Below are 27,660 nucleotides of genomic sequence, written 5' to 3'. Positions count from 1 at the left end.
CTCCACTTTTGAAACCCTGTCGTGTTTTGGAGTTTGGAAACCAATTTTCTGCATGAGCGCAGTAACCAACCAGCAGCGACACGCACAGCCAGTGAACAATGACAGTGTGCGTGACTGCGTCTGCAGCGCTCTCTAGCTGCTCCCCTCACACCCCGTGTGTGTGTGTGTGTGTGTGTGTGTGTGTGTGTGTGTGAGCTCCCCTGGCCGCCCCCCCCTCTCTCTCTCTCTGCGAAAACACTTTCGGGAAGAATAAAGTTTCTCCCCCCTCCTCACACGGACCTGTCGTTTCTCAGAGCCAAACCGTGGCCTTGCACGAAGAACAGCTCGACTATGTGGAGACAGAAACGGGCACTTGGGGAGTCCTTGGCTTGTCTCGTATTTCTTGTGACGCTCGTCGATGCTTATCGATGTAAGTGTTTTTGCGGTTTACGTTTTCAGCTCCACGTAATGAAGTAATTCATCTGGATAGTGCAGTTCCAGTCTGTTCAGTGTTTAGAGCCCCAGATTGAAAAGAGCAGCTTTTTCAGCCTGGATGTGAGCAGTTGGTTTATAACGTTGAACATGAGAGCAGCAAACGGAGAACAGAAAGTGAGTCGGGGTCATGACTCCTCTCTACACACTGAGAATGCGCTTGGACAACATGAACTACTTGTTACTGCAAGTAGGGGTCATTTCTGGGAAATAAAAGTTTCGCAATGACCTTTTGTCTTTTTTTTTTTTTTTTTTCCAGGCCAATTCATAGAAGAGTAAGGTTGTCCACTTTGTGCATGCAGGCACAAATCACATCAGCCATCTGTCATGTGGAAACACAGGACTTAAATTCCTGCAGGGATCAGTCATGTTACTGTAATGTTGCTGGGTGTATTAATTACACATGTAAGAGTAGCATAGTAACCTGCACTAACTAATAGGTTTGTTTGGTTCTTATTGTTGTAAGCACGCAAACAACAGACGGGGGAAATATAATATTACAGATTAGGTGTATGTCAGTGTTTCTATACCAATTTTCTGTCCTAGTCCTGAGCCAGAGCACAGCCGCCCAGTTCCTGAGCAGGCAGAGGAGAGCCAACTCTCTGTTTGAGGAGAGCAAGAAGGGCAACCTGGAGAGGGAGTGCATCGAGGAGCTGTGCAACAAGGAGGAGGCCAGGGAGATCTTCGAGAACCTGCCAGAGACGGTATGACCCCTGGGCTCCCTGGTTTATGTGTCCTGAGGGGAGAGTAGCCTGGTTTTAGACCGGTCTGACGTGCTGACCACATTTCTGATTTCTGGGTATCCAGTTAGGAGAGAAGCAGCACGGTGGTTTAGTGGTTAGCACTGTTGCCTCACAGAAAGAAGGGCATAAGCAAGTGTAGGTAATGGATGGATGGAAGTTAGGAGAGATAAGGGCTATATGAGGGCTATAACTACATTGTTTTCTGGATTAATGATGGTTGTGGACCGCAAATTTTCAAAAACTGCAAAATATGCCGACCTGGTTTTAGAGGACCAAGAAAACCAGCAAATATTAACATTTGAAAAGTCAGAACCAGGGGTTGTTTGCACCTTTAGCTAATAGTTTTCCTTCAGTTGACTAAGCATGTCATTTTCTTCTAGAGCAAACAAACCTGCAGTGTTGCTTCACTGAAGTTTAGATTTGGAGCATGGCTGACTGTAATCTCACCTATTTTTCACTCTCTCCTCTCTTTGTTGTTTTGTTTTTACTGTGAATTTTTAAATCTTGTATCAATCTTCTTTTTTTTTTTTCAGGAATACTTCTACCCCAAATATATCGGTAAGTTTGTATTGGTTGTGTTACTGAATATGCATGATATAACTTTGTGTTGCCTTTATTACCTTATTGAGATAAAGAACATTTCTTCTTGCAGTGTGTCTTGGTTCACATCGTGTCGGCATCAACCACAATTCTGCTGTCCCATCGGACCTTCGTACCTGTGTGAATGGTAAGTGGTTTACTTAGACATTTCAGAGGACAATGTTTTTTCTGTCGATTAATCCCTTTTCTGTGTGTGTGTGTGTGTGTGTGTGCGCGTGTGTGTGTGTGTGTGTGTGTGCGTGTGTGTGTGTGTTTCCAACACTGCTTGTTGCATACAGATATCAGAAACCAGTGCTTACCGTTTCCATGTTACTTGGAGGGTACAGAACGCTGCGTGGACGGCCAAGCCTCTTTCACCTGTGTGTGTAAGACTGGCTGGAAGGGCCAAAACTGTGCAGATGGTGAGTACAACATTTTAGACTTTAAAGATTTAATGTGTATTATTTAGAGCAATCTATTAGCAGAAATGGAATATAGCATTCATAAATGTTTTGTCATTAGTGTGTGATCACTGGAAAATATGAGCTGATACAATTTTTTAATCTTAGAATGAGCCTTTTAAATTTACATAGGGAGCGGGTCTCCTTTCAGAGAGGCAGCCATGTTGTGCTGCCATGTTTCTACAGTAGCTCAGAATGAACAAATCAAACACTGGTTTTAGACAGGGAATCATGTTTTCTTTTTAAAGGGATGGCCACCGTACCCTCAATCGCACCTGGAAATGGGGTACAGGGTGATTCTGGGTTTCATTCTGCAGTCTCACCACTAGATGCTGCTAAATCTTTATTATTTTAAACATTGCACCTTTAAAGGTTTTAGTTTAAACGTCCTAAATCAATACTGTGTCCTTAAAAATTTTGCCTAATTTGGTGTAAAGCTGATAAAATGAAGTGTAAAAATGACTAACAGATACATGTTGTGTAATGTGTTGACTGTGCAGATGTCAATGAGTGTTCAGATCCTGAATTCCCAGCGGGATGTAACCAAAAATGTTACAATGTCCCAGGGAGTTTCTACTGCATGTGCGAAGATGGTTACTTCCTCAATGACAAAATCACTTGCATGGGTAAGACTTCATTCTTTTCATTTGCAGTTTTTGTGGCTAAACTGCAATAATACTATAAATCATTTCATTTTTAATTCACTTCAATTACACCAAGAAATAGAAAAGGACTGTTTTATATACTTTCTCTGTGTTTGTTTGTTTCAGTAGTTCATGTCACATATGTAAAAGCATGTAGCTGTTATTGTCCCTACAGAAGAGGAATAATAGGAGCTGAGCAAATCCAGATGTATCTTCATGGTGTATTACTCTTTCTGATACTTCCTTTCTGTTTAGTCAGACTCAAGCTACACATTTCAGAACAAAAACAGTTTTCCCAGCTGTTTTTCTCAGAGCCTGCACCATTTGTTATTTATCAAGATGACCTGAAGTGACCTCTTATGTAACGTAATGTGAAAAGATTTTACCATCTGAAAAGAAGGTCCATCCTTCTTTCTGTAAACGCAGTAAGAGTTCTGAGCTATTATAACCTACTTATAGCTTTTAGATGCTTGCTGTCTCATTTCCGCATTTTTGTATTGGTCCTATTTGGCTGGGCATTCAATGTTTATCTTTGAGTGTGCTGAATGCGTGTTGAGTACAAAGTCTTCACAAACATGGGCTGAATCTGGAGTCTGTAAATTTGCTCATTTCTTTAAATTAGCTATGCATATTTACAAAACCATACAACTGTACACCAGTTTTAAATATTTCATATTGATACTTTTCAAAGCATAGGCTTGTGAGCAATCACAGTTAGCTGTAATTACACTTATTTTAAGTTAATATATCAATAATTTTAAATAAATAATTTATTAGTGTATGCAGTTTCAGAAAATACTGAACAACCATCACATTTTCCACAAATCCAGTGATATATTATACAAATTATAAATGATACAATTTTATTAGGGAAACAGTATAAAACCCAGACATGACATGACATACAATGGGAATCAACAGCAACAATTTGAGAAACTGGAATCTTTATAAATAATGGAAGTAGGTAACAGCTGAGAGTTAGCAAATATAACTCAATTGTTTTTTTAAGCTTTTTGTGTCCACTGCACACCAAAGGACAAGCCAAAATCTCAAAGCACATCTAATAGTTCATATCCATATAAAATAGTCTCTATAAAATTCCACTCAGGTAGACATTTATTTTTATTTACTAATGCCAAATTTCACAAATGACTATATTATTCATGAAACATTTAACACAACAGTTTAAGAACTCATTTAAAGTCAAATCAGATTCTCACACTTTTGATGTTCTGTGTTGTAGATCTCAATGAATGCCTGTTGTATCACAGTATCTGTAAAGAACCCGCCAAATGTGTCAACACGCCAGGCATGTATGACTGTCAGTGTCCACAGGGATTTAAATATAATTTCACTTCTAAAACTTGCGATGGTAGGTGACAAAAATAATAATTACATTAAATAATATTTTATATGATCAAATAGTACGGATACTTTCATATTAAAAAGCTAATGGAGACATTTAACGGAAAGGCCTGTAAATGTTTCTTTTCATGTGGTTGCAGATGTGAACGAGTGCGAGTCGACTGTTTGCGATGGCACTTGTATAAACACAGCGGGCAGCTACATGTGCCACTGTGATGGTCGTCAGGGGCTTCGTCTGGCGGCGGATGATCGATACTGTGAAAGAATCCCTGTTTGTGTGGATCTGTATGACCACAAACACTCTGAGATGCTTTACCTGGGGGAGCAGTTCGCAGGCCTACCTGTGATCTATCTACGCTTCCGTCTGCCAGAGAACACAAAGTGCCTATCGCACACACATACACTTGAATAGAAAAATATACTGTACTTGTTTTCTGAAGGGTTTGTAAAAACATTGTGTGTTTTACCTCATATAATGTAAATCATCTATACTGTAGAGGTTTTCCTGATTTCTGTTGTTGTCAGTTAAGTGTGAAAATTGAGTATTGATGGTTGGGATTGATAATTGTTCACAGTTAGCATCATGTATGTATTTCTTCCAGTGGAAGGGTTAGGTAATACATCTAAAAATGATGTTTTTAAAGTATGCCTCTACTAAATTACATGACAACAGTAATGTAGTGATTGTTAGTTTGAACATGGTCTGCTTTTTAGCCCTTTTTAATTTTTCTGAACATCGTCATCTGATAGTCGTGTGTAGTCGAAACAAATATGTTCTTTTGACAATGATATTAATGTTTACTTATTCCAAGCAACTTTAAACCTATAGAAGTTGATTTTCTTACTACTTTGACATTGGATGGAAACAAATCCCTAAGTGGGAAATTGGAAGTTGTGATGAATTTGGTGTGAATTGTGCATTTTCATTTTTAGCATAAACATATCTAATGCAGTTACATTTGATCTTAATTAGACAATATCACTGTGCAAAATCATAATACTGTTTCATGTCATTAGGTTTGCAGCAGAGTTTGACTTCCGTACATTTGACCCGGAGGGAGTTGTTCTGTATGCTGAGTCGTCTCAGGACTCGTGGTTCATGCTGGGGCTGAGGGACGGGCGGATTGAAGTCCAGTTCAAAAACCAGCACACATCCAAGGTCACCAGCGGAGGAAAAGCTATCAATGATGGACAGTGGCATGTGGTGAGACGCAACTCATGTGGACACTCAACTTGTTCCATTGTGGCTAACGTAGTTGTAGCTGAAGTAACAAACTCAATTGGTGAAAAAATTGATTGTGTAGTAACCATGTGCTCTGATGCCCAGCTATGTTGAGTAAAGTGTTATAATAGTCAACGTTATGATATTATTGTGTGTAACCTGCAGATCTCTGTGGATGAACTGGTGAGCAGCATCAGTGTGAAGATCAGCAAAGAAGCTGTGATGAGCATCAACAGCCCTGATAGTCTCTTTTCTTCAGTTAATGGCACACTGGAGACTAAGGTGTACATCGCCGGTCTGCCCAACCGCACTGATAACATCATCAAACCTGTAAGCTGCTCATCTGAAAGTGTGCACACAAAACTAAATCACCCAGAAGACATGATGGATTCTTTTTTCCTGTCAGCACAAGACTTTGTGTTAAAACCCATTTTATTCAAATTCCTGTATTGTTTGTGTTTATATTCATCTGTCAGATCAACCCTCGACTTGATGGCTGCATCCGGGGCTGGAACTTGATGAATCAAGGAGCGTCTGGAGTAAAGGAGGTTATCCAAGAGAAGAAGAGTAAACATTGCTTTGTGTATGTGGAACAAGGATCTTTCTTTGTTGGGGAAGGACTGGCACACTTCAACATTGACTACAGTGAGTAAGTTAAGTTACACTTTATTAATCCCTATGAAAAGATTTGGCCACATCTACTTAAGAGTTGTAGTGCCATGGCACAAAGTCAAAAGTAGTTTTGAGCATGGTGCCGTGGCTTAAAAGCAGTGTGACAAGAGTGTTACCAAACATGCATGTGTTTGTGCAGGAAGGAAACTGCAGCGACACATGAAAAAAGGTGTAATAAATTCCACATTATAAGTCCCCAGTTGACCTAATGGGTTTCAAAACAAATACCTATTATGTAAGAACATAGACCAGTACAGGTACAAAGTAGATATCTATGACAGGTTCCACTGTAACTTAAGATATCTAAGTTCCTCTTATTATTCCACATCATGATAGAACTTTTCAGGGCAAGAGTTGAATGAGCCTGGAACCATGGCATCCATCAATGCAGTTAAAAACATAAGAAAATTTCTAAATTCCCATACGGTGTGTATGTAAATAGGTGATTCTAGGAGCTGGCATGTGGATATAACGATGAGTATACGTCCATCAACCAGTACAGGGGTCCTCTTTGCTCTTGTCTACAAGGACACTGTCCCCCTTTTGCTTGCTGTGGTAGCGAGGGGAGAAGAAGATGCAGTGAGTTCATTCACACTTTTTTGGAAATAAGCACATACATGCATGGATATTAAAGGTGGATTTAGACATAAAGTACAAGAACAAACATATGATTAAACTTTGTGATGTTTTTTCTCTCCACACTCAAGAGCTTGCAAGTGTTCCTGGATGGCATGTTTGTGGCAAGGCTTGACTCACTGATGCTGTGTTATCCCGAGCGGCTGATGTTGCATCTGAGCGTGACTCCCACAGAAATCCAAATCTCAGCCAACTCCTCTACTGTTGCCTACATTAAGTCTGATGCCCTGCAGGAGGCACTGAAGCACCTCAATGCCACAATGCAAAACTCTGTCAGTACATATATTGGTGGGATACCAGGTCAGTAAAAACAAACCTGAATGGAATATCCTCTTGTTTATGCTGCATTTCATAACTATATGCAAATGAGAGCCACCAAGGTATATTTTCTCATAAAAAAGTAAATAGGCCTAAAGAAAAAGCAACTTAGTGGTGTGTCAGGATGGTTAGTGTTCACCTATTGTGAATATGTGTTTCTGGAATCCCTTTTCTCTTTCTCTGTGACTTGATGATTAGCGATTATAATATTATTTCTTTTATTATTTATATATATAATATTATTATTTTAGCATGCTAACGTTTGCCAATTGGCACTAAATACAAAAGTGCAGATGAGGCTGTTTTTCAGGATTTGGGATATAATCCAAAACACTGGACAATTAAACTTTTTTACTAGATGATGGCACTAGAACAAAAGTTAAGTTACCAAAGTGAATGAAATATTTCACTGAAATGTAAATGTAAACCTCATGGTGGTGCTAATGGCGAAACGTTTGCTGGGAACCATGAAGTTTTTCATTGTGTACCATGTTATATCTTTGCTTTTAAAAAAGAGCTTTTGTAACTGACTGTTGCAATCTTTCTTTCAAGATGTTGTCCCATTATCTGCCACCCCTGTGACCGCTTTTTACCACGGCTGCATGGACATCACTGTCAACGGCCAGCAGCTAGACTTTGATGAGGCAATCAGCAAACATAACAGTATTAAGTCTCATTCCTGTCCTCCTTTCTCCACCCCCTCTGAAAGTCACCATGATGAGTTGCACCTGCACAGAAAGTGATCCTAATTCACAACAGCATCAACGGGGGCCACCTCTTGGAACATTTTGGGAAGAGCAATGTAGTAGGCAATGGGAGGAATGGCATGAGAGAAAAAGTGACAGAGGAAGAAGGGGATACAGAAGTAAATAGTTCTAGTTGGCTTTGTCAACTTTTCTCAGATGGGTTTGTTGTGAGCTTTGTCTTGTGCTTTTATCCCTACAGTATTATTTTTGGGAGCATTTTGTTCAGTTTATGTTTTTTCTTAGTGAGGCACCATGAAAGCTGGCTTGCCAGTGAGCTAATCGGAAACTGGATGGCTGGATGAATTGGTCATAGCAGCTAGCTGCAATGACTTCAGTGCTTTCCAAGAAATTTTGTAAAGGAGCTGAGCTCTGTAGCACATATACCACATGTTTGGAAAGAGATGTCTGTGTAGAAAAATACACAAATTGTCACTGTTGATCAAACTATGAGACCACCTGCATCTTTTTCTCTTTTGTCAAATCATAGTACCGTGTCTAAATTCTCTTCTGTGGTGGTCTCAGGGAGGCAGACAACAGAAGACAGCTGAAACTTTGGTGGTTGGTTGTGGCAATGAAACCCACAGAAAGAAAGCTGAGCCATTTGATCCAAGGCTGTTGTATTTTTTTGATTGAATCACCATCCCTTATTGAAGCTCTGCCCTTATAAGATATTGTGTTGTTTTAGTAGCATTTAGAAACATGGTTATCATTTTATTGTTCCCAGAAGTTGTTTCCAGCTGTATACATCTGTCATTATGGCTGGTCTTTCCAAGACTATCTATAACATCTGTTTTTGTGTTTCTTTTCTCATCATCAGAGCTCTTCTGGTTGTCCTGTGTTCAGAATTCACTATGTATATTAAATAAGTAATAAAGGTAGTTGTCTAGTGTTGTGTTTACTGTATGTTTGTTTTACTAAAACATTATCAAAGCAACTTTTTGATACTACATCTTCTTAGAGAATACATGTATAGTAATAGTACTGTATTAAAATAATTTTTGGTAACAACTGTATATGTTTAAAAAAATAGATTAAAAAAATAGGGTTGAGATATGTGTATATATAAAAAACTAGAACACAGGCACACAAGCAACGCTGGATATACAGTGGGTACGGAAAGTAGTCAGACCCCTTTAAATTTTTCACTCTTTGTGTCATTGCAGCCATTTGCCAAAATCAAAAAAGTTCATTTTATTTCTCACTAATGTACACTCAGCACCCCATCTTGACAGAAAAAAACAGAAATGTAGAAATTTTTGCAAATTTGTTAAAAAAGAAAAACTGAAATATCACATGGTCATAAGTATTCAGACCCTTTGCAGTGACACTCATATTTAACTCACATGCTGTCCATTTCTTCTGATCCTCCTTGAGATGGTTTTGTTCCTTAATTGGAGGAAGAAGAACCCAAAGATCACTGTGGCTGAGCTCCAGAGATGCAGTAGGGAGATGGGAGAAAGTTCCACAAAGTCAACTATCACTGCAGCCCTCCACCAGTCGGGGCATTATGGCAGAGTGGCCCGACGGAAGCCTCTCCTCAGTGCAAGACACATGAAAGCCCGCATAGAGTTTGCCAAAAAACACATGAAGGACTCCCAGACTATGAGAAATAAGATTCTCTGGTCTGATGAGACCAAGATTGAACTTTTTGGCGTTAATTCTAAGCAGTATGTGTGGAGAAAACCAGGCACTGCTCATCACCTGCCCAATACAATCTCTACAGTGAAACATGGTGATGGGAGCATCATGTTGTGGGGGTGTTTTTCAGCTGCAGGGACAGGACGACTGGTTGCAATTGAAGGAAAGATGAATGAGGCCAAGTACAGAGATATCCTGGAAGAAAACCTCTTCCAGAGTGCTCAGGACCTCAGACTGGGCCGAAGGTTCACCTTTCAACAAGACAATGACCCTAAGCACACAGCTAAAATAACAAAGTAGTGGCTTCGGAACAACTCTGTGAACGCTCTTGAGTGGCCCAGCCAGAGCCCTGACCTAAACCCAATTGAGCATCTCTGGAGAGACCTGAAAATGGCTGTCCACCAACGTTCACCATCCAACCTGACAGAACTGGAGAGGATCTGCAAGAAAGAATGGCAGAGGATCCCCAAATCCAGGTGTGAAAAACTTGTTGCATCATTCCCAAGAAGACTCATGGCTGTACTAGCTCAAAAGGGTGCTTCTACTCAATACTGAGCACAGGGTCTGAATACTTATGACCATGTGATATTTCAGTTTTTCTTTTTTAATAAATTTGCAAAAATTTCTACATTTGTTTTTTTTCTGTCAAGATGGGGTGCTGAGTGTACATTAATGAGAAATAAAATGAACTTTTTTGATTTTGGCAAATGGCTGCAATGACACAAAGAGTGAAAAATTTAAAGGGGTCTGAATACTTTCCGTACCCACTGTATATGTGTATATGTATATAGACGCCTGTGGGTACCTACGCCAAGCATGGGTTGCACCAGGGGACCAGGACATCAAGCAGCCATTAGTTGGCCTGTGAGAGGCTTTGAGAGGCATGGGCTGTACCACAGTGACCATTGGTTCTCTGGATCTTCCCCACTAGAAGGGGACCGGGTCGTCGGCCTGTGAGCATCTTTGCCCCGCATGGGCTTGGCCACGCTGTCCCTGGATTCTCTGGTTCTCATAGTCATTCTCAGTAACCACTGAAGTTTGGTGTTTATAAGGGAATGCATTTAAAATTTCCTGTTTATTTGGCGAGATGTGTAAATTCATCATAATTCTATTTTGTCATATTTCAACATATGAAGAAAAAATGCTCACAATTTGACATCTGCAATATGTTGAGATCACGTATACTAAATTTGACACAAATCTCATGAAGGATGTAAGAGATGTATGTTAAATGAAACTGTGAAAACACACAAAATCACAAACACCTCACTTCCTGCTGGGTGTGACTATAGCAATGTATGTGTAAAAAATGTTCATACTGGATAGCTCCATGCACTTACAAAGTTTGGTGTGTGTAGCTGAAACTAAATGCTAACCATGAGACTCACTGACATAGGGGGGTGCCATGCAGTCCCTGGGCCACACCCATGGCTTAGACTTTGATGTGTGTGGTAAATTTCATGACTTTTCACCCATGGGAACCAATTCAAAATGGCCTTGTTCGGCAGCAGGAAACAAATTTGTAGAGTGTAAGTGTAGAGAAATTGAAAACAGGAAAGGACTCGAAAAACAAAACACATTTTGAATCAGACAGGATTAATGAAAAGTACTTAGGAAAAGAATGTAGGGCTCCAAAAATCTGCCCTAATTTTTTTTTTCTTTGAGCCGTGTGGCTGTGTACCTGATTCTGCCACTAAAGTGGAGGAAGAGGCACTTTTTGTAAAGAAAGGAAAAGTAGTAACAGAATTTAAAAATACCCCATTACAAGTAACACACCTGCATTCAAGTAAGTCACTACATATACCCCTTTGGAAAGACTTACTCTATTATGGGTATTGTTATAATAATATTATTCATGTATATATGTGTGACCAAAAATCATTTTAATATTAAATGTGATATTGTTGTATGTATATATATGTATATGTATATATATATATATATATATATATATATATATATATATATATATATATATATATATATATATATATATATATATACATAATGCTGAGATATATGACCTAATGCATTAGTGAACTGGCAGCAGTAGTATTAAAGCATATCAATCATTGCTTACCAGTGGGCTGCAACCAACTACTGCATCAATATGATGTCTGACAATTTAGTTCTTTAAAAATCAACTGTTTAAAATATTTTACATTTTTAAAATATTATTGAAATAGTGAAAATGTCTGATATTGTTTCCTGAAGTCCAAGTTAGCATTAGCGCTCTGGTACAGAGTTTCAGATCTAGTACTGGTTAGTTTCTGTGGGGAGGGGGGATTTGCTCTGTTATGCATGGCAGGGGGCCCAGAGACCAGTCTCTTGCACTGAGGCCCCCTAGCAGGTCAAAGCGGCCGTGGGGAGAGGTGTTTGGAGGCTGCATCGTGACAAACTCCTGCCTGCACTCCTCAGAGCGACTCCCCCTCCTGTAGCAGCAGAGCTGTGCAGGGTTTCTCCGCAGACTGGGCACTCGGTCCGGTCAGACAGAGGGCTCAGCAGGAGAGAAGAGGCTCAGAAAATAAAAGTGTCAATAAAACCGCAATGGGGACGAGCTGAACCGCAGAGAAAAGAGGACGTGCCTGTGTTGTTGTGAACGGTATGCGGGAGAAACAGACGACAGCTTAGCACGAAACGCTCCGCGGCGACAGTGATTTCATAAAAACACTACGGGTCTGAAGTACCTGAGTACCTGCAGGGTTTGGTGCAGACAGCGGTGACATTGAGAGACACCGAGGGACACAGAGACACTACGACACGGGACAGGAGAAAGTTTGTGAAGCTCGGCGCAGGCACAGCGGTGAACAATGCGGCTGAGCCCGACAAAGTCCCTTCAATGGGCAGCCCTACTGGTCCTGGTTGTCCGCTGGTCCGACAGCAGTGAGTAAACAGTGACATGCTAGGCGGCTAGCTAGCAGACATCTGATGATACATGCCAGTTATTAACGCCATTAACGGGGCTGGCCTTTCGCAATCTTTTCTTAGGTGTTTTTCGTCTTTAGGAGCCAAAATATCACCCAGGTCCAGGGTAGTTTGACCTTCTCGTGTTCTTGTAGGTTGATTAACTTAACAGTGTGTTTTTGGGGGGTGGGGGGTTCTTTATTTTTTAGTTTCCTTGTGTCCTGAAGAGGCGAACCAGTTCCTGAGCAGACACAGGAGAGCTAATCAAGTTTTCGAGGAGACGAAACAAGGACACTTGGAGAGGGAGTGTGTAGAGGAGAGGTGCACCAAAGAGGAGGCCAGAGAAGTGTTTGAAAACGACCCAGAGACCGTGAGTAACTGTATTAACAGCTTAGAAACAAAAACAAACAGACAAACCAATCTGATCACTCTAACTCTGTGCACCTTGTGCTTGTCATTTACCATAAGGCTGCAGTGTTGGATGTTTACATCATGTTCATACTGACACCAAATTAATGACTGTAGCTTAACACAACACTGATGATTCATTGTCTGGTCTGCTGGTGTTGCTATGCTTCCAAAAGTTCGGAGCTCACAGCTATTACTGCACATAATAGTCCCATATCAAGGACAAGGCATGTTTTCTTCTCATTCTGTTTTTCTGTGTGACAGTGCGTCAGTGTGACTAAATTTTTCCTTATGAAATACAGTATAATCAAAGACATTTCAGTCCCTTCATATATGCCTACATACAGTAAAAACACATAGGTAACTTGTGTGCATTTGTTAAAATTTGACTCAATCTGCTGGAGATGTACTTGGCTTAGTTGGGTCCCTGCCAAATATGGGAAACACCTGTGCATTTCTTTCTCACTTCTCGTCATCAGCGTTGTTTTAATGGTTATGCATGCATAGCCTTACATATCTTTGCACACAAATGAATTGCATGATGCACGTCAACGCCTCTGATTCTAATTGGCCTCTTTGGGAGCTGATTAGCTGTTTTCCCTGAAAGAATTGTGTTTCATTTAAACACACAAATACCCTTTGCCTCACTAATCTATTTGTATTCTAGTTGACATTTAACAAAATCCACCTCACTGTGTTCTCGGTAATATTCACCGCAGATTAGTCTTTATTCTGTATTAAGGAATGTGCAGATCAGCCTTTTTATCCATGTGTAAGGCTGGTGAATGAGGATGAATGAGTATGCAAACAAGCTGCAGAGTTATACATAATCTAAAGTGTCAGAAAATGTAAAACATGGACAGTTGAATCAAGAAGTGTATTTGTTCATTGGTTGCAATTGCAGGTTTTTAAGTTTTCTAAAACACATCTGTGTGTGGTGTGTTGAATGTGTTGTAATAGGGCTGTTTATATGCAGTCTTCCCCCAACCTCTTTTGCATGTTTTCAGTTTGACTGCTAGATTTGTAAGTCAGCAATTTAGCTAAAGTTTTAACTGTACACAGTCCTTGTTAGCATTGCACTGGTGATCCTCTGCTGTTGTAAATTGTAGCAGAGATGGAGTAACTGTGGAAAATTGATGACTCAGAGATTACTTTTAAAATTAGCCAAGTAGATTGAGATGGAAGCTCAGGGACGGAGGAATAAAACAAAGCTGAGCTGGGTTCAGGTGAAGTCAGGTGATGTTCCTTCTAATTGAGTTTGAATCAGCTGGACGCACATCACCAACACTTAGGAAGTGTTAGTGTCCCTGTAGTTTCCTGCCATGTCGTGACACAAAGCTGCAGTCTCATTCTTAGCTGCATTATTCATTCTGAAAGTGCCCATCTCTGACTCTGCATTTTCTTCTGCTGCAGCTTTCTGGCTCTGCAGCGGAAGGGAGAGTGGGGTGTTCCTGGATTCTCATGATTATTCTTGACAACAAAAGCTTTCACTTCAAGTTTCTGGTCTCTCATGAGTTAGGTGTCTTTAAAAAGGGCCAGATAGTCAATTAAAAGGTATCATAACTAAGTTTTATGCTGGGCTCAAGTTTAATAATAGCCCAAAATTTAATGTGACTGGCCATCTCAAGACAATATTCCCATCACATCTTGGTTACAATCAAGTTTCCTTTTGTATATTAGTGTGATTACTGATTCTTACAAGACACATTTTTTACTGCAGTAGAAGACCACTAAAGTTCTTTTCATTGGTTCATTTCTCTAAATTCTGACCTATATGTGAAGGAATACTGCAGCCAGAAGTGCAGGAGAAATGCTGCTACTATCAGGAATGCAGAGAATTCTCCAGAAGCCCCTGGCAAAGGGCCGCACCCATTAGAGAGAGCGTGCACACACACAGATTACAGTTTAATCCAAATGTAATCTCAATCTAGATATATCAGATGCATTGAAATTAATGATTGCTTTTCATAGCCATCAATAATAACACAGTTATCAGGTATAAAAAAACAAATACTAGATTATGTCAAGTCTGCATAACATTATCCCTCTTGCTTTTTTGGTCTCTTTAGGACTACTTCTATCCCAGGTATTTAGGTAAGTTATCATTGAGACTAAAACCCTTCAACTCTGATTACAGCAGGCAGCTTTTTTTTTGGTTATGTGCATGTAGTGTCTCCATTTTAATTTGACTTTTGTTTCTGTCTAGCCTGTATAACAAAGTTTGGAGATTCTGAAAAGAAGAAACAGGATCTAGTCACGTGTGTCCACAGTAAGTTTTCCTATCATCTTCATGTTAGGCTTGATGGTAGGACTGTAAATAGCCTGAACTCCCCTTTCTTCTATTTTAACAAACTGTCTTTCTCTCATGGTTACTCTCTGTCATTCCTTTCACTGAGGAAGTATTACTGCATCCACAGACATTCACCCGGTCGTGTTTGGCTGAGCTGCACTGCAGCATCACTGCCTTGCAGTATCAGTGCCCTGCATCATGCTCACACTCAGGCATACTCTCTCTCTAAGGAAAAAGGAAAGATGATGAAAAGTGCAGAATTTCTTTGGCAGCTCCAGGTCAGCTTTTACAGTGTGACACACCAGACCTTGCTTTGACAATGCTTTGACTTTGAAGTAGTCTGAGTGAGGGATGTGTGCGTGAGCCCAGGTATGAGTAACATTGCAACACTTTGCTACAGTAATGACTGCACACTGATGAATGAGTAACACGCCCCTTCATTCGTCACATACTTGCTCATTCACTCTCTGGGTGACTGCACCAGCTTCTTTCATGAGCTGGCTCAGTGGAGGAATGATGTGAAAAAAAGTCTGACGTGAGAGGAAGGCAGGTTTTCTGCTGCGTCAGGATGCAAGTGATTAGGACCAAGCAGGGGGTTCAAAGAACTCAGGTCCACAATCATGGCACTTAAAGATATGGTGGCTCTTTTTATCTGTCTATCATCACACCATCTCTCCCTCACCACATCTTTTCCTCTCTCACATCACATCTCTGCCCATCTGTCTCCTGTCTCAGTGCAGTCTTGTGGTGGGTGGTAGATCAGTATCAAAGTAGATCATGGTATTCTGCTAATTCCATTAATGTAATATTACAGATAGGGGATATGGTCATAATATGGAAGACTATAGTGCTGACTTTACATTTGCACATACCAGTAGCTGATTTCATTGTAAGCACAGCAGACACCCCTCCCTCCACTTTGCAGAGGCAAGTGTTCTGAGAATCACTCTGCTGAAAAACAGAATAATCAAAAGCACATTTCCCCATTCTCTAGGCTTTACTGTATGTGACAGAAACTGTTGCTGTTGTGTGAACTTGGCAGGGCTTATCTAAAAAGTTGCTGTGGTAGTCTACAGTGTGTGCTTTATTAAATTAAATACAATTTTTTTGTGCTGTCAAGGGACCTTTTTAGGATGAAACAAGTGAGGCTACTGTGGTTACCCCTGCCTGTTTATAGTCCCCAATATGTCACTAACAAGGAGCCTGAGCTAATTTGGTTAGATTTTTTTGTTTGTTTGTTTGTTTTTAAGGACTTTGGGTGGGGAATATGGTTGCAATATCAGCAAGTGTGTACTGATACTGGCTTATAATAAATGTTTTCTATTCCATTCCAATGATGCTTGTTGCTAGAAGCTTTTTTGTTTGTTTTTATTAGTCAAAACAGAAAGAGATCAAGATAAATAACTCACAGTTTATTGTGTTTTTTGTAAAGCAACTGGATTCTCCCGAGCCTCTGTAAAAATGGTAACTGTCAACAAAATATTTGCATATATACAAGTCCACTGATTCAGGACAAATGTTTTTACAGATATACAAAGTGTAATTAACAGCCTATTACTGCACATGTGCACTGGAAATAAACATATCATCCATAAAATAGCGTGCCATTCCAGGCATATTTAAGGTAATTATATCCCGATAAATAAAGATTGATAAGCTTTTAACCTCATGCAATTTAAATGTTTCTAGTGCTGTAGTTTCACAGAGAACTTACATTTAGCTTCTCTTTGATTGTCTTATATTATGGAAACTCAGTGTGTGATTATTTATATTATTTTGACGTCAGACATTTTCACAATGGCACATACATTTTGGTGTGCATTCACTCAATTCTTTCTTACTTTAGACTTATTGTTATGAGCCTGTTGTCAGTGTACATGCAGACTGCCCAACATCAGAAGTATATTTTAAACTTGAAAGTATAATACAGTATTTAAATGTATAGTAATGTTCCATTATCATTCAGTGCCGAAAGGCCAGATTTGAAAGTTGTGCCTTTGTGTTTCTTTCTTGCTTCCCTCATGCACTTCAGACCTTGTCCTTTACTGTCTCTGAACTCCAGATAACATGCCCAGACTTGTCTTGCACAGAAACTCCACTGCTGGGAAAAAGAAACTGTACAGGGAGAGTGAAGATTTACACATGCTCACTTACACAAGCTTCTAAAAGTAAATGAGTGGGCTAAAAATATGTGAAAGTGAAATTAAGTCAAAATATTAAATAGAATAATTGGACAAATAGAAATGAACAGATGAACATCCATTTGACCTAATTTCTTATGGGTTAGAGGACAAGTATGCTGGGAAGGACTGAATTAGGACATCTCCTTCAGGAGAGCTTAGCTAGCATTAGGCTATTTATATTGAGCTCCTGATATGCAGAACATAAGAGATGCCCTTTCTCTCCCTGGTATGGCTATGCAGTACTCACTGTATGTATCTGTTTTCTACAGATTAAATTTTAAAGCAATAACTTCTTTCTCTCTATCTTTGTTTTTTTTTTGTTTTATTTTTACTCTTGAAGATATTCCAGACCAGTGCTCTTCTTCTCCCTGTAATGCCGAAGGTACAGTGCGCTGTGAGGACAAAAAGGGAGACTTTCTCTGCCACTGCTTTACAGGCTGGGCAGGAGCCAGATGTGAAAAAGGTATTCTCATCAGTATGGAAAACAAGAGAGAATATTTAACTGCAGACTATGCTGGATTTCAGCAAAGGTTAAAATTTTGCATTGTCATTGAATGCCATGTCCAGTGTCCCTGGATAGACCTGTGACCTTGGTTCTGACAGCCATCTGCTGTACTGTCCACTGATAGAAAGATCTGGCTTTTCATTGCTTTCAGTGGTCCTATATTTGAGCAGTAATGTTATTGTTTCTCACCATGGTGTATCATAATAGTACTGGAATGAATTTGACCTTGCAAACTCAATTTCTAGTGTTGCTGTTTACTTTTATCTTACTCTTGTACCTAGGTGACATGTATCTCTAATATCCAACTGCTTCTGCAGTTATTAATGATGTGTGAATGAAGTGTCAGGTTAATATGAACAGCCTGTACGGGAAGGGCAGGTCACAGAGTCCACAATGTGAATCCACGTGTCTTTCAAGGTCAAAGCCAGTTACTGTGCATTGGTAGGAGGGTAGCCTGGTGTCTCTTCTGAAAAAAGTGAAAGTTAGAGCAAGAATTCCATTTTATAAGGAGAATGTTACAAATATTCAGTATATAGGGGGAACTGTAAACCACATGTTATACACACTGTGAAGGCAAGGGAAACATGTTTCTCTGATTTATGGCACATCCACCGTTCCACACATTTCCACTGTGACTCATCCTGCCACCTTACTGTGAGAGGAAACCAAAACAGATTTAGTTTGACTTGGTCTGAGCCTTTTCCACTTGACAACCGCACTCCTCCTAAACATTGAGCTCAGCCCCAATGACATAGTGTGTGAGATATTTGTAAGGCGTTTAACAAAATACAAATTCATAGGATATTCAAGTGAGGTTTTCAAACTGTATCAGCCTGACAATCCTGACTTGAAATATGTAACTTTCAAAATTTGTTACTTTAAATAAAACTTGATCTTGAATTATCAGGACAAGGTTTAACACAAACTGAACAACCCGATGCTGTACACAGCCTATGATAATATTTTTCCTGCGCTGACATTGACTGTAGTTACCATCTTATTTGCAGATGTTGACGAGTGCCGCAAACGAAATGGAGGGTGTGACCACGAGTGCAACAACACTATGGGCAGTTACCGCTGCTCCTGTCATCAAGGCTACATGTTGGTAGGACGCCACATGTGTAGTGGTAAGTTAACCATAAATATAGATGCACATAATGTGACAACTTCGCATATGTCCAATATGCCGTCTCATACATGTTGTTTTAAGACAAAGATGAGAAAATGTGCAAATAGCCTCCTCACATCATGTCCTTTCAGCTGAGGAGTTAACTTGATATTCCTCTTGGTGTTGTTGAATTTTCCCCAGACTTTGGCCTGTCCAGCTGACAACATTTTATCTTTCAGATGTGGACGAGTGTGAGGACCCAGGTGTGTGTGGAACAGCACAATGTGAGAATAAGGAGGGCAGCTATGACTGCTTGTGTGATATCGGCTATGTCTATGACAATGAAACAACGAGCTGTGTGGGTAAGTATTTATAGACACACACACAGTTTCATGAGAACTGACAAAGGAGTAGGTTCAGCCTCAGCAGGGCTTGATGCAGCTGTGTTGTGGAGTCAGGAAAGGAATGCAAATACATTAAGAGAAATACAGCATAAGTAGGTAACAGGTCACAGTCCACTGTCCAAACTTTCTTGTTGTCTTTAGAAAAAGATCATGCCAAATCATGCTTTACACAATGTGTCATTCTGGTTGCCTGTACTGTAAATGTACGATGTGCTCCTTTGTGTACACACATCTGTCTGATATGGAAGAGTGATCCATCCTTTGTTGCACTTCCTGAGATTTTTTTACATTTTAAAGAGTTTTCGGGGGAGTTTTTCTTTTATGCTATTAAAGGGCAAAAAGTGTTGTAAGATGTACAGATTATGCCCCTCAAAGCAAATGTGTGATGTTGGCCTTTAAAAATAAATTGTATGAAAATACCATGACAGCCATCTGTACAATCACACACAATCTTCAAGTAATCTTGGAGTTCAATGGCCAAAATTAAGAGTTCAGAATATACAATATATTATACATGTCAGTATACTTTTATGCACAAGGAATAAAAGGGTTTCCTGTGAGAAAGCCAAAAATACATTCCTTTTATAATATAAAATTACCATAACATCACATCTTTTGGCAGCAACATAGGAAAAAAATTGCAGACTTAAGCCATTAATCACTTGTGTACTCTGATTTACTGTGTCGTGGAAACCAGACTTTTCATAACCTCAGTGTCCCTCCTCAGAGAATTAACATTTATTGTGGCCAATCTCTTCATGGCCATGTAAGGGTATATGGATCAGGGAGATACCACCCAGTCAGTTTTAAAGAACACTTAAGTGTTGTTTACATTCGCTGATGCAGTATGTTGATAGGAAAGAAATGTGAACTGATGAACTCATGTTTTGATCCCTGAAAGTTCATGTTTTGACTAATTTCACTACATATGTGACTTTGATAATTCAAACCCTCTTCTTCTCTGTAATCCCTTGTTATCTCAGTCATCACTTCTTCTCTTTAATTTCTTCAACCTGCTTTGTCACTTGTCAGATGTGGATGAGTGTGAGACAGGTGTGTGTGCAGAGGAGTGTCTGAACACTCCAGGGAGTTTCCGTTGCTTCTGTGATGGTCGTCAGGGCATGAAGCTGGGCCAGGACCTCAGGAGCTGTAAGGTGAAATACATTAACTGTTGCATATTAACCAGACTAGCCACTTCAAGTTTTATTTTTACTTCTATGTACTGTAGTTAGTAATAAGCTTTTTATGTATCCCTGTAAGCAAAAAAGTGGGATTGTGGTGACAGTGGTTTTTGTGTGTTTTGTTGAGCTTTACAAAGCACCATCAACTCTGTTGATTAATTGTTTGTAGATGATTAATCCGTCAATATACTTACTGCTGCTTGTCCAGGATTTTGATTTAAATTATTATATAATTATTGAAAAAATGCTGATGATATAATAATTCTAGTCAATATGGTCCCTTCTTGTTTTTTTTATTAGAATTTCATATTTTACATATAAAATGTAAATGTTATGCATATTAAACATATTTAATTAGATTCTATTAAAGAGGTAGCCTGGTCAGCCAGACTAATGTTTTCTCTATTCTATACAAAGATTAATATATGTATATTACATTCTTTCGCTAAGAAAGGAGTGGGTCTGGCTGGCGAGGCAGTTAAAAAGGACTTAAAGTCTTAAATTCGAGAAACCCTGCTGCATGAGTGAAGTTGCAGCTTTTATCAGAGATGTGGACTTGAGTCTGCGACTTAGACTTAAGCCACACACAGTAACTTTAGACTTGATTTAAGACTCATCCTTAAAAGACTTGAGACTCAACTCAAACTTGATGTTTGGGACATAGGAACAATGTTTATATATTTATTTTAGTGCATTAACGTAAATTGTCGTGTTTACTATTTTATCCTCCTTCTGGTAAATGAGTGGCAGAATAGATCCAGCAAAGGCATATTGCTGCGTGTATTGGTAGTGAGCACAACCCATTCATGGCGCGCCTTGCCATCCGGTGACTGTAAACTGCAGTAAAGTGAATTAGTGTCGTGAAAATGACAAATGTCCAGGCATGTGCAGTCTGGTTTGTTATCCTATTTGGTTATTATAACTTCATTTAAAGCCTAAACAAATGAGCAACAACATGCAAGGTGTGCAGTATAAAAATAAAAGACATTGACTCAACCACATCAGGGACCTTAAAACCAGGACAGGTCAGTCACTTGTCATTTGGCTTAGCTCAACATCAGCTATCTAATGTTAGCTTGTTACTAGCTTTGTAGAGCTTGGTAGTCTGCACAGTATGCAACAAGCATTGTTCATTGCAACCATGAGACTTGAGGCTTGACCTGGACTTGTGTGCAGAGACTTGAGACTTGACTTGCAGATGTGACCAGAGACCTGAAACTTGACTTCGGCTTGTGACCAGAGACTTGAGACTTGACTTGGATTTGTGACCAGCGACTTGAGACTTGATTTGGACTTCCAAAAATGCCCTGTGAATATCTCTGGCTTGTATACTTGTTTTTTTTTTAATATATATTCTTAAGAGGTGGCAAACTGTGATATCTCTAGATTTTTGTTTTGTCTGTTTTCTCATCTAGCCTGTAACTCCCTGTATGTCACCATCCCTAAAAAGGAACTCTCGTTCTCTTTACCTGGGCCGCATGTTCAGCGGAGTGCCAGTGGTGAGGCTGCGTTTCCGTAGGAGGATTCACACTGGGTGAGAAAGTTACAATACATTCATGTCTTTTCACGCCCTGTCATTCTAGTTTCACATACAGTATTGATAAGCATAGCAGTGAATTGCTTACAAATTTTTATTATTCCAATACTGCCTGAGAAAAACAATAGAACTTTCTGTATGTTTGTTGATTTTGTTAAATGGAGTAGGAGGTAAAATAACTCACTTTTTAGAAGCACTAAGCTTCCACTTGATATTTTTCATGGGACATTGTTTCACCTACAAAATGCTTCAGTCAAATCCTGTTGTAAGTCTTAAGAGAAAATTACTTTATTTTTTACCATATATAGTAACTCTAAAGATGTGTCAGCTAGTTCTATAAATGACCTACAGTATCAGCAGGGATGAAAATGCCACTCATTTATGTGCCAAGTGTGTGATAGATAAAATTACTTTGGTGACTTTGGAATTTCCTGTTTCTATCTAATGTTAGCTTGTTTCTAGCTTTGTAGAGCTTTGTAATCTAATTCTTTCTTCCCTTTTCTTTAGTCCCTACTTCACATATATTCCTACCTTTATTTTACATTATTCATTCAAACACATATACACATAAATACATCACTGCTCAACAATTCTTACAGTTTTTCAGCAGAATTCGACTTCCGCACCTACGATCCTGAGGGGGTAATTTTCTTTGCTGGAGGTCACCTAAACAGTTCATGGATAGTGCTGGCAATGCACCATGGGAAACTGGAGCTGCAGCTGAAGTACGGCAGCGTCAGCAGAGTCACCAGCAGTGGTCCCATCGTCAGTGATGGCCAGTGGAGAAAGGTTGGAGGATTCTGCCATAAACAGAATAACAGTGTCTGCATTATCTTCATTTGGTGACTGAAAGCCTCTCGGATGTCTTGTTTTTTCAGATCTCAGTGGAGGAACAGGGGCGGAGTCTAGTGATTAAGATTGACAGGGAGGCCGTCATGAAGATTGCAGTAAACGGTGATCTGTTTACGCTACAGAAAGGCATGCATGAACTCAACCTTACTGTGGGAGGAGTCCCATTCAGAGAGGATGGCCTCGTTAACCAAGTGTGTGTTTGTATGTGCTTGTGCATTTTGTTGAATATGTACTAAAAAGAGATGTTCTTTAAATATTTGACTGTTGTTACATAGATAAACCCCCGTCTGGATGGCTGTATGAAGGAGTGGCGCTGGCTGACTGGTGAAGACACCTCCATACAGGAAACCATTCAGTCCAATGACAACATGCAGTGTTTCAGCACTGAAGATCCAGGAGCATACTACCCCGGCACAGGCTTCGCTCTCTTCAACATCAGCTATGGTGCAGTGTGTGTGTGTTTGTGTGTTTGTGTTATGCATAGTATTTTGGGGGCTTGCATAACATAGCATAAGTGCTTCTTCCTGAAGCACTTGTTCAGTGTTTAATTTAATTGGTTCATCATTAGCTGTACTCCTGTCAACTGTTAGCCTCATTTTTGTTTGTGGGCAAGGTTCATGACCTGCTGTTCTTTTTCTTCTTCTTCTCCTCATTTCAGAATCACAGAACCTAAGCATCAAGTTAATCTTGCGTCCAACTTCTGGTATCGGAGTGCTGTTTGCACTTATTCACCAGGACAGAGTCCCACTTTCCATAGCCTTAGCTGACTATCATCCCATCACTGATGAATGGCGAGATGTGAGTATGTTAAAGCTCTACCTGTTTGTAACATTTCTTAGATTTGAACACTGACTTTTTTGTGTCTTTTCAGTTTGTTTTAGTATCTGCAGGTGATGTCATCATTGCCAGCTCTCCGGCTCCACTGTGTGATGGTGACAGTCATGAAATCAAGGTGACAATCAAAGGCAACCAAACCCTTCTGCTGGTCGATGGCCAGTCTGGACGAAGTGAAGACATAGAAATTCCTACTGACCTCCTGTCTCAATCCAGCACCTTCATAGGTGGCCTTCCTGGTGAGGACTTGCACATTTAAATACACATTTTACTTAATGTTATTCATACAATATAATACTGTCTATTTTCAGTGTTCAGGATACTAAGTACTTTAGAGGTGGAGTAGAGCCATCTAAAGCTGTTAAACATTTTTTATATTCAGGTGGAAGTTATAGTTACATAATTGACACATTAAAAATTTTCAGTGAATGCCAGACATTTTTTTTGTGTATATGAGATGTTTGCAGTTTAACAACATGCACACGTTGGTTATTTATGTATTTTGCTTTAGTAAAAAAAAAAAAAGTGTTGGTTTCCATATTTTGCATATGCAAAGCCACATAAAGCATGTTATATCAAGTTCTCTTGAGGTGTTGGTTAATAATTTGGCTGAGCTTGACAGATTCGACATAGTGAATAATAGAGTTTAGATAATAACGGTTAGCTCACAGGCACCAACACAGTCCATATTGATCTCTGCTGAATCACATGCTGTCATGTTTTCCCTCAGATGTTCCTCTGGTGTCCACACTGGTGTCAGCTCCCTACAGCGGCTGTATGGAGGTCAGTGTAAATGGACAGTCTCTGGACTTGGACCAAGCCATTCACAAACACAATGATATCCGCTCACACTCCTGCCCTCTGCTGGACTCTCACCAGTGACTGGCGTGTCAGACTGCCAAAACCGATTCATAAGCAGTTCAATGAGGCAATGGGGATGATTTCTGTTGTATTTATAAAAGCTTTGACCAGTGGAGTGATGTTTTAGATCGAAACATAAAACAACAACAGCAAAAAAACTTGACCAGGTGTTGTTGTACAGCTAGAACCTTAGCGCAGGATACTCTTTTACTGTAATGACAATGCTGCCTAGAAGTGCTTGCAGGGATTTTCACAGTATTGTAAATTAGTAGGTTGCAAAATCCTTGTACTTGGCATAAGGTATGGGAATAATTGCTGCACAACATTGCCTCAAAAACTGCCCATGTATCACAGCCTAGTAAGCCACACAGGGCCTTATCCGGATCAGTGTTAAATGGTTGGTCTTGGGTCAGCCTATTATGCCTGGCATCCTGTGCTTAAATGTAGATCTGACTGGAGCTGTGTAAGCAAAGTGACTTTTCACTGCACCAACTCAGCTGTAGAGCTGTGGTCATGTTGCTTACATCCAGTTTAGCTGTGGTCCTTGTTCAAAAAGCTTGAAATAATCAAGCATTTTTGTTGAATCTGATGAAATGAAAAAAATTAGGACCAGATAAGTAGTCCTACATCAGACAAACAAGGGCACAGATCTTCAAGAGTTTTTGGTGCATAATGATTTGAGGGTGCATTGGGGCCTAAATAAATCTCATTTACCCCTAGCAAGCTGAATCCCCTCCTTCACCTTAGCAGGGAAGTGTGGTATTACGTACAGTTTTGTCTTCTGTAAAAAAAACCTTGCACATTGTTGCAGGTAGACATGGACTGCAATGTAATTTTTTCTTGATAAAAGCACTTCATGACTACCTGCAACCTAAAAATCAGCTATGTGCCTACTAAAAACAACCAACCCAAACTTCTTGACAGCTTCCCTGTAAACAAGCAAATCATTTCACAAAAGTGCAGTACTGTAACACACAAACAGAGCTAACGCTTTTGAAAAGTTAATACACTATGCATTTCCACCTGTGCATTTTGGTATACAGTCTTTGCAGTGTGTTAAACAACTGAGTCACTCCATGATTCTCAATAACCTTCAATCACTAAACTCTGTTACAAAGGCCCCTTCCCTCAGAATCACCCATTCACAGTTAATACTTGCCATATACCAATCTGAAGATATTAGATTAGTCACAGAAGCACAGGGAGACAGGAAGGGGCCCTCCCCATTAAGGAGAGAGAGAGAGCAAGCACTGCATTGACGCACCACACAAGCTACTGAGAGTAAAAAGAGTGAGCTGTAATATACTGAATATGTAAATAATGTGATTGTACAATGCTTTATAGAAGACAGAAAACAAACACTACCCTATGTTCACTGAGGTTGTCTGCGCATTTAAGTTGATCCAAAGCGAAATAATAATTTGAGTCTCTCAGCTTCTTCTACTTTCTAAACAAATCTGAATGATAAACCCCCGATTCTTCTCTTAATTTGGGAATTTGGAGACTGTGAGAGCAATAGCCAGGGATCAAATTACTGTAAACCTTTATTGACTTTTAATTAGATTTTATAGGTGCTGAGAAAATCCAAATGCAATAAAAACAAAGAACTTCACAGAAGCATTGTGATTGAGAATGCCAAAAGGAATCCAGTGATAGCTTAAGTCCCTCTGTAATGTATGATTTTATAGTTTTCTGATGAGTGAATGCCAGTATATAGATTGATGTATTTTTGTTTTTTATCAGATATGTTGTATATTGAACTTCTCTTTAGTTTTAGCTTTCGTATTTTTCACTTCAACTGCCAATATGTGTACAATGCTGAATGTGGTCTGCCTTTTGAGTTTCCACTTCCTTCAACAGTGAAAATCCTATTTAAAAATAAAAATAAAAGCAGTTGTATGAACCTCATAAAGTAAAATGGTATTTTCAATGTGGCGATGTTAAGGATAAGCACTTGTGGTTAGAGGTGGTAACTGCACGTTTACAGCAAACACTTGTTGAGCAACTACTGAAAGTGGCTGCTTTGTCTGACATACAACACGAGAGCAGCTGTTTGTATTTGCTGCACAACCTAAACTGATTTAATAAAGAAGCTGTGGGTGTGCCGGTCTTCATGTACTGTAACAGCTCACTGTGGTTGCATCTTGTTATCACTGCTATATTTAAAACTGCTGACAATGCCAAAAACAACCATTCCTGGTTTTGTAGTTGTATTTTTCATTTAGACAACAAAGTCATGCTTCCCTTCACCAGTTGTTATCGTGAGTTCTTATTCGGGGGTGGGATGAAGGGTGGTCAGTGGTTAGATCCCCAGCTTCCTTACCCAGTCCACACGTTGAAGTATCCTTGGAGAAGAAAAGTGTGTGATTGAATGAATGATTGTGTGTGTCGATGGATGGATGGATGAATGGACAGACAGTGTAAATTGCTTCGACTGCAGTGGACTATACTATAAGTCCATTTACCCTAACCCCCTAAATGAGCTGAACAAAAGCATGTTTTATTGCTTGTTCATTTTTATTTTGTTAGAAGAAAATTCTGTGATTTCTTCTTCCAGAAGTTACACAATATCACTTTAAGGTGAAAGACTACAGTGAAAACACTTGGAACAGGTGCAAAAGTAGTATGTGATATTTCACATTTGAAAGAAAAATTTGATATTTTGGGGAAATGCACTGTTTTGTTTTCTTGCAGAGAAAGAAGATCAAAATTGAACTCCTTTACATCAGAAGTTATGAAACAGCCCTTACTCCACATTCAGTTGCATTTGTATGCATCAGTGAATGTATTCATTTCTTATAGGTGCCTCTGTAATACATAACGTATTTTATCGCAGTCACGGATACATAATCCCATCCCGAAGCAGTTGACATGCATCCTCAATAATATATATAGTATATTAACTCTAAACTGCACATTAAATTATTCACACAAACAGCTCAGTAACAGCAACACCAGCATCATTTACTTTTCACTTCACATAGTAATTTAAGAAAGCCCTTGTGATTGCTTGTACAATAGTTAGTATAGAGAGACAATACACAGGAATACCTGTAATCCAATCTACAATCTAGTATTAACAAAAACAACTATCAGAC

General features: G+C 39.5%; 2 protein-coding genes across 3 annotated transcripts; both read left to right on the top strand.

Annotated features, from left to right (window-relative positions):
- The first annotated feature begins 213 nt into the window (after positions 1 to 213).
- pros1 (protein S) lies at positions 214 to 8,745 on the top strand. 2 transcript variants are annotated; one of them, XM_026320301.2, is made up of 14 exons: positions 215 to 409; positions 1,018 to 1,175; positions 1,748 to 1,772; positions 1,867 to 1,941; positions 2,093 to 2,215; positions 2,755 to 2,880; positions 4,142 to 4,270; positions 4,404 to 4,644; positions 5,281 to 5,467; positions 5,651 to 5,815; positions 5,962 to 6,130; positions 6,600 to 6,736; positions 6,865 to 7,093; positions 7,664 to 8,745. In XM_026320301.2, the coding sequence occupies exons 1-14, from the start codon at positions 331 to 333 to the stop codon at positions 7,852 to 7,854; spliced, it is 2,034 nt and encodes a 677-aa protein (XP_026176086.1). In that variant the 5' UTR covers positions 215 to 330; the 3' UTR covers positions 7,855 to 8,745. The 2 variants fall into 2 exon arrangements, with proteins under 2 accessions (XP_026176087.1, XP_026176086.1); XM_026320302.2 differs by lacking the exons at positions 6,865 to 7,093; positions 7,664 to 8,745 and having other exon boundaries at positions 214 to 409; positions 5,962 to 6,134.
- Positions 8,746 to 11,834: 3,089 nt separating this feature from the next.
- gas6 (growth arrest-specific 6) lies at positions 11,835 to 26,691 on the top strand. Its single transcript, XM_026319918.2, has 15 exons — positions 11,835 to 12,378; positions 12,609 to 12,769; positions 14,877 to 14,901; positions 15,014 to 15,076; positions 17,621 to 17,743; positions 18,793 to 18,912; positions 19,133 to 19,255; positions 20,330 to 20,451; positions 21,894 to 22,012; positions 22,615 to 22,804; positions 22,894 to 23,058; positions 23,143 to 23,311; positions 23,526 to 23,665; positions 23,739 to 23,940; positions 24,432 to 26,691. The coding sequence occupies exons 1-15, from the start codon at positions 12,306 to 12,308 to the stop codon at positions 24,581 to 24,583; spliced, it is 1,947 nt and encodes a 648-aa protein (XP_026175703.1). The 5' UTR covers positions 11,835 to 12,305; the 3' UTR covers positions 24,584 to 26,691.
- Positions 26,692 to 27,660: the final 969 nt, after the last annotated feature.

The sequence above is a fragment of the Mastacembelus armatus genome, chromosome 3 (genome assembly GCF_900324485.2).
Source record: "Mastacembelus armatus chromosome 3, fMasArm1.2, whole genome shotgun sequence".
NCBI lineage: Eukaryota > Metazoa > Chordata > Actinopteri > Synbranchiformes > Mastacembelidae > Mastacembelus > Mastacembelus armatus.
Note: the sequence above shows the minus strand (reverse complement) of the source record. Positions and strands in the feature narration are given on the sequence as shown.

What these genes read in the sequence shown, in the direction of transcription:
- pros1 (XM_026320301.2), top strand. Translation starts at nt 331, where the DNA reads ATGTGGAGACAGAAACGGGCACTTGGGGAGTCCTTGGCTTGTCTCGTA. An exon ending in ATGATGGACAGTGGCATGTG is followed by an intron (nt 5,468 to 5,650) that starts GTGAGACGCAAC and finishes TGTAACCTGCAG; the next exon opens with ATCTCTGTGGATGAACTGGT. An exon ending in CGAGGGGAGAAGAAGATGCA is followed by an intron (nt 6,737 to 6,864) that starts GTGAGTTCATTC and finishes TCCACACTCAAG; the next exon opens with AGCTTGCAAGTGTTCCTGGA.
- gas6 (XM_026319918.2), top strand. Translation starts at nt 12,306, where the DNA reads ATGCGGCTGAGCCCGACAAAGTCCCTTCAATGGGCAGCCCTACTGGTC. An exon ending in AGGACGCCACATGTGTAGTG is followed by an intron (nt 18,913 to 19,132) that starts GTAAGTTAACCA and finishes TTTATCTTTCAG; the next exon opens with ATGTGGACGAGTGTGAGGAC. An exon ending in TCACTGATGAATGGCGAGAT is followed by an intron (nt 23,666 to 23,738) that starts GTGAGTATGTTA and finishes GTGTCTTTTCAG; the next exon opens with TTTGTTTTAGTATCTGCAGG.